General features: G+C 40.9%; 1 protein-coding gene across 2 annotated transcripts in view; it reads right to left on the bottom strand.

Moving 5' to 3' along the window:
- The window catches only part of tfap4 (transcription factor AP-4 (activating enhancer binding protein 4)), a 9,099-nt gene extending 5,055 nt beyond the window's left edge, over nucleotides 1-4,044 (bottom strand). Inside the window, exons 1-5 of one of the 2 annotated variants that reach the window (XM_067475957.1) lie at nucleotides 3,635-4,034; nucleotides 1,017-1,182; nucleotides 805-903; nucleotides 434-604; nucleotides 168-317 (exon numbers count right to left, since the gene is read on the bottom strand). In XM_067475957.1, the coding sequence (XP_067332058.1) occupies nucleotides 168-317; nucleotides 434-604; nucleotides 805-903; nucleotides 1,017-1,182; nucleotides 3,635-3,723 (675 nt within the window). In that variant the 5' untranslated portion in view covers nucleotides 3,724-4,034. Of the gene's footprint in view, nucleotides 1-167; nucleotides 318-433; nucleotides 605-804; nucleotides 904-1,016; nucleotides 1,183-3,634 lie in introns of both variants that reach the window. The other variant, XM_067475959.1, reaches the window with a different exon arrangement.
- Nucleotides 4,045-6,545: the final 2,501 nt, after the last annotated feature.

Genomic DNA, 6,545 nt, shown 5'->3' with positions numbered 1-6,545 from the left:
GAAAACTCAAACTTAAAAGTTAAGTGTCGCCATGTTCCTGAAAAGTCATATTCTGTATTTCTTTAGTTTGGAATTAACTAGTTATAAAAACTTAATTTATCAGCACAACTGTAATTATAAGAAGAATTCCCTGCATTACACATGAATTATATATAAATGTTTCCAACCTGTGGGCTATGGGCTGGACTAAGGTCTCTTTCCAGCTGCTTGTGCTGCTGCAGACGAACAAGGCTCTGTGTTTGGGCCTGCTGCTCATGGACCTGCTGGGCAATGGCTTTCAGTTTCTCTGGGTACAACTGGGCATCCAGAGAACGCATCTGTCAAAACAGAGCATGAGAATAAAACTAATCTAAACTATACTGTTCACTGGGTTTGTCCAGACATAGTTTCGAACTGGGCAGAAATTGTGACGAACGCTGTGGCCATTCCTTACCTGATCTTCCAGCATCATCCTGACCGACCGTTCTTTCTCCAGCTGCTGCCTCAGCTCAATCATTTCTCTTCTCAAGTCCTCAGTCTTCTCCTCCTCCAGGATGTCTGGTGAGCCAATCCCTTCATCCTTCTCCTCTGCACGCCTCCTCTTTGGGGAGGAACCACTTAACTCCTAGTGATAACCAAAAGGATATTTGTTTTAGAGAACTGATACTAAATCGATACTAAATTATTATTAATTTTTTTTGGTCCTCTCGGCTTATCCTGTGAGTTCAGGGTCGCCACAGCGGACCATTTGTCCGCTTGTTGAGAACTGAAAAATGTAGTGACAGCTTTCCTAGAAGTTCAAAATTCGACACATTAAAACCTTACTTGAATGATTCGTTTAAGCTGACTATTCTGCTGCAAGAGCCGGGTCTTCTCCTGTTCCAAACTAAAAATGTACTCTGCTGTCTGTTGCAGGATGGCAGCCTGGGAAGGAGAGGGGAAAACCACCATGTTACAGGTCTGTTATGAGTGTAAACTCAGACCCTTACAACTACATCCAAGTCATCATCCAGTTCAAACCTCTATTTGGGACCTACCTTGCTGAGTTTCTCTCCATCGCTGTGTGGGATGAGTGTTTTAAGTGACTGGAATCCAGCATTTATGCTCTGCATACGCCGACGCTCATTGCTGTTGGCTATCTCTCTGCGAATTCGCCTCTCTTGGTCCCGGGCTGTTTCTGGGGTCAGGGGAATGTTGGCCAGACTGGGGAAAATTTGGGAACAAGTAGGGGCAAAAAAGACATTAGATGAAAGTAGGACATGTGTTTTTTGTTTTTTTGTTTTAAACAGTATCACTCTTATAAAAAGATACAAAGACCAGTGTATGAGTTGGGCTTTCAGTTGACTGCATGGTTTGATTTACTTTTTTGGTCAACCCTAGAATCACAATATTCACTTAATCAAAATTCACCATCTGTGTAAGGCCACTGTCACTGGGGATCTTAGCATTTCTGTAAATGGTACTGTTCTTTGATTCTTGTAGGAACTGCTTTGTGGATTTAGAAAATATTTAGCATTCAATATTGGGCACAGGCAGAATATGTCTGTCAACCTGGAAAGTATTGTGATTAATCTTTATTCCCAAATCTGATTTTAAAAAGGTTCGGAGACAAACTGCTATAAAAAAACAAACATTCACATTTCATCATATGTCTCATCAGCACCAACTATTAACAAGCTTCTGCTCTTAGCTACACTTTTTCTGAGATGGCTAGAAATATTGCAACCTACAATTTTAGGGAAAAACCAGTATCCACTATACGCTGTAATTCGGGTTGAGGGGAAATTTTAAGCAAACTTCCTCTAACATCCTCTGTATCGAGCTCAGTATGTCTGGGACCCTCGCGAGCCAAGCTCTTATCTGTACTGACTCAGCTGCCTCAGTGCAAACACAGGGAACAATTGTGCAGACACAGATGAGAAAAGGAGTGTGTGCATGAACACACAGTTAGACACACACTGCAGCAGCACATCCAGCAAACACATCCAGAGCCAAAACATGACCAACTGTGCCTGGACTTTACCATATCACACTAAACACAAAACCATACAAAGAAACAACATGGGTCCCTCACAGTGAGTTAAACCTGAATGCAAAAGTAAAAAGTACCATAGAATGAAAATTTATCAAAAAAATTATTGAAAAAAAAAATATAACAATTAGACAACCTGCTAATTTATCTTGCTTTAATTTTACTGTTGGATTTAGACTTTTGGTCTAACAAAACATTTAAAGACATCACATTGGTAAGAAATGGGACTATTTTCTGACATTATGTAGCCCCCCCCCCCCCCCCCCAAAAACAATCAATGTATTATTCAAATGACGAAAACAACCATCAGCGGAAGAGTTGGAGTTAAAATGCAAATATTTTAATGTGTCTGTTGACTCCTTAGTCAGGTCAGTATTACCATAGCAAACTTATGTTTTTAATTGCTAGAAGGGATTATAAGGATGGGGGCCTGGTGGCTTAGAAGACTTCTCTTCTTTGTGTTAATCCATAGCGCCAGAGTGATTAAACTGAGCAAACGGATTAAGACATTAGTGTTGTGTGACAATTAACCGCAGAATATGAGGCTTTATAGTCCAATTACAAGGACTACATTTCCCATCTGCCCCTGTCCCTACCAGCAGCAGCAACGGCAGGATATCCCTCCGCCTCCCTCTTCAAACCATGGAGGGCTGCGGACGTATCGACAGGCCTTCCGCGACATACACACCCCCTTATTAACAACACCACTTTTAATTTTCCTGCGTCCCCGTAAACGCCAAATGCCCCTTTACGGGACACACCGGAGTAAATGTGATTTTTAACAGCCCCGATAAGCTCCCTCCATAAACACAGCGCCCGACACAACCTCCGTGCTCCTGGCAGACTTTTCATGTCCTCCGCCATTACAACAATGCGGCAGGCAGCATGGCAGAGGTGCGGGATGAAAAGACGCAGTGGAGGCGTCTCGGCAGCGCCAATAAGGCGCTGACGAACACCAGTGAAAGTATCGCCACGTCGAATGGGAGACGATTTTGACAGCAGTTGTACATTTTCACTTTACCCGTCAACAGAAACACGGCGCCACAGACAGGAAACAAACGCTTAGACCCCCTCGTCAGTTTTAGCACAAGCCACAAGCATGGCCGCACTACCCACAATAACTTCGGATCGCTGTGAGCGAACTCTGAAAACCCCAACGATGTGTGTGTGGCGAAAAGAGACCATTACACGCCGTGTGACACCCGCTCGTACAATCTCCACGTTTCTCAAACAAATCACAGCCAGACTGTGTGACACTGGCCACAATTTGAGGATAAATAGAGCAGGGATGCGCTGTGGAGCGGAGCAGCAGCGTGGTGTGCACGGAACCACGTGGTTAATGTTTGTTAGCCACAAAATACCTCGATTTGGCAGCCAAATGTAACAAATAACACCGTGGAGAGGATGCTCTGGTCGGAGCCGGAGCCCCCACTTAGTTTATCCCAGTGTAATATCCGCGCTTGGTGATACTTAATGCCCGCAGCTCCCCGTGAGTGGGTCGTGTACACAATAACAGATCAGATCAAGCGTGTTGCCTCGGCTCTGTCGCTAAGTGCGTGTGCGCCAGACAGATTACTTACAATAATACGCACAGTCTGCAGTATAAAGCACGTGTATACACACCTACAAAGGCCCCCAATGACTTCTTTCTCCGTTTTCCTGAAATGTTGCAAGGAGGGCACCTTCTGAGCTGGTACCATGAAATACTCCATGCTCGCCTCTCGCCAGTTTTGTCCCCCTCCAAAAAAAAAAACAAAAAAAAAGCAAACAGTCACCGTGGAATAACAGAAAAACGAGGAGGACAGAGCGGAGAAATCCCGTGATCCGACGGGGATTAAATCCTCAAAAAAAGATGTATATCTTTCGTCTGTGTAATGTAGTACTTTCAGACTGCTGAGAGTTGTAATGTTACTCGACTTCCAGCTGATGGGGTTCCCTCGTTGTGTGTGGCGCTCTACCTCTCTCTCTCTCGCTTTCTCTCTCCCTCCCCTTTGCTTTCTCCCCCTGCATGATCATGTGTGTGTATGCAGCTGATCGGGTGGCTTTCAAGGCGGGAAACAGCTGGTAGGAGTCGCACACTGCACTACCAAATGCCTCCTTCCGCAGAGACGGGGGACTGCATGTAAACAAAGGACTATTTAGCACCGAGATACACCGACGAGAAAAGGCGCATGTGGAGTTAAATGGGGTTAAATGGCTTTAATAGGACTTGGAGCACAACATTGTTCGATTTTCTAATTCAAATTGCGTTAGATCCTAGAGTATTGGGCTCAAGTTAAATGAATCCACAAATACTTTGATAATTATCATTTTATATTCTTCACAAATCATTTCATAAAAAAACGCACATTTCAACTCATAAACACTCAAGGCCTTAATGAAAAAGAAGTTCAATAAAGAGTGGCCTATTAAAGCACAGCACCTGGAGTATTGTTTAAACATTTGACATCCGTAAATCAAATCTCTAGCCTACTGTAAACTGACAGCCAACGCCGATAGGCCCATAGTAAATAAAGAGCGGGGCTACTACAGGGGCGGATACTTCAACAGCTGCGATGAGCGAACAACAGGGATCAGCTGACGATCTGGCAGAGCTGCACAGCAACAGCGGATGTGTGGATGGATCACCATTTTGGATGAAGGATAACACAGTTAAACATTGCATGAGACGTGCATTCAGCGAAAGAACGAAATGAGAGAAGATCTTGTGAAAAGCAGCTTTTTGGATATTCATATTATATTAAATAGTCACTGTCTAGCTAGTTGTTGTTTAAAGACAAATATCAGATATGGGCTTGTCCACTCACTCAGATGCAACAGTTCATGTTTTTTTACTAAATTGGAACATGGATTTCTTACACTGAGAGGTGCTTCTGTTATTTTGTCCATCCTGCGTATAACAGAGAGAATATGATAAATTACACGACAGATCAGAACCTTAATGCATTCATTAACATCTTTAAAGCAGGTTCTTCAGTGGCAGTGATTTTAGGAGACACTAAAAATGTATTTTAAAAATGTAACACTACAATTTTTTACCCAGAAATCTAGTTTTAGGCTAACAAACATACAGTAAATCGTGACCCAGTGATTAGATTTCAATTGAATATATTTGTGTGTACATTGCAAAATACTTTTGCATGTATTTCAACTAATCAAATCTAAGAATTATATTAAATTCCTTTAGCATGGTTGTTTAGCCCACTGCTCACTTATTGGTTATTACAAGAGGCAACATATATTAGTTAATTGTGTCTTATAGCCCACACAATGGTAAAAACTTCCCATATTTAGTAAAAAAAACAGATATCCACTTTAATCTAGAACATGGTTTAATACTACTTACCAAAATACAAAGGGTCCACACATCATTATGAAAATGTATCACTTAATAGTTATATTAATGTTTATTAAAAAAGTTTTATTTTAGAAATACAAAATTATTATATGTACTTCGTTATTTACTAAACAGATATATAAGCCTTCTCAAATCAGTTCATACTAATGAATTAAATCTCTGGGGCTATTGAGGTAATTAAATCTTTTCCCAGGACACTTGATGCCCCCTAGTGGTGGTATGGTGGGAAGGTAGTGGGGGCACTGCTAATTACTAGTGTTCACACCAGAATCACAAAGACTGTATGCAACTAGGTGGTAAACAAAAGAGGAACATCTCACAACAAAATAGAACCGCTGTAAGACGGATGCAACACAGTTTATGAAAATGTTCAATATGGACGTTTGGCACCTCAAACGTCCATTGGTCTCTAGGCATTTTAAGTTTAAAAGCCTAATGGTAAAGGTTTCACCACGCACCAGCCCCGTTGAAACTAATCATGAAACCTTTATATGAGAAAATACTATGAACTAAAGCAAATATGTACTGGGCACTGGGGGGTAATCTTTATTTTCCTGTAATTCTTACTCTGTGTTTTTTTATTATTATAAAATCAAGCTACATAATTACATTTTAAAATCCAACAAACTGACATTTTACATGCAACATTACTGGAAGCTTTAACAAATTGCCCTAATCATGTTTCCCCCCAAAACTCTACGTGTTGTACTTGTAACATATCAAAACTGAACAGAGGTCACAAGGTCAGGAAGGGAATACTGGCTATTTAAAATTTAGAAGACATTTTAGGCAGAATAAGGTAAACGAAAAGTATTTCCAGGTTTGTACATAAATTAACTTTCCCCCCCAATAAAACCCAAAACACATTTCTCCTATATTGAATACCTGCCCTATATAATGCTTAGAATGTTGATGAACAATTAGTACCTAAAAATTAAGTAATAAAAAGTAGGTACAATTTTTAATGGACTATGTAATTAATCAGCAGGGCAGTATAGCATCGAATGTCCTTTACATTACACCTGAAGATATTTAATATTCACATATCCACCACAAATAATGGCCCTGGAAAAAATAATCAGTCCAATGTCCTTTTAAATAAATAAAAGGTTTTATGGTTTCTTGGCCCACTTGAGGTGTCTCTTTCCATGTGCACATAAACACATGCAGCCTAAT

Source organism: Channa argus, chromosome 15 (genome assembly GCF_033026475.1).
Source record: "Channa argus isolate prfri chromosome 15, Channa argus male v1.0, whole genome shotgun sequence".
Classification (NCBI taxonomy): domain Eukaryota; kingdom Metazoa; phylum Chordata; class Actinopteri; order Anabantiformes; family Channidae; genus Channa; species Channa argus.
Note: the sequence above shows the minus strand (reverse complement) of the source record. Positions and strands in the feature narration are given on the sequence as shown.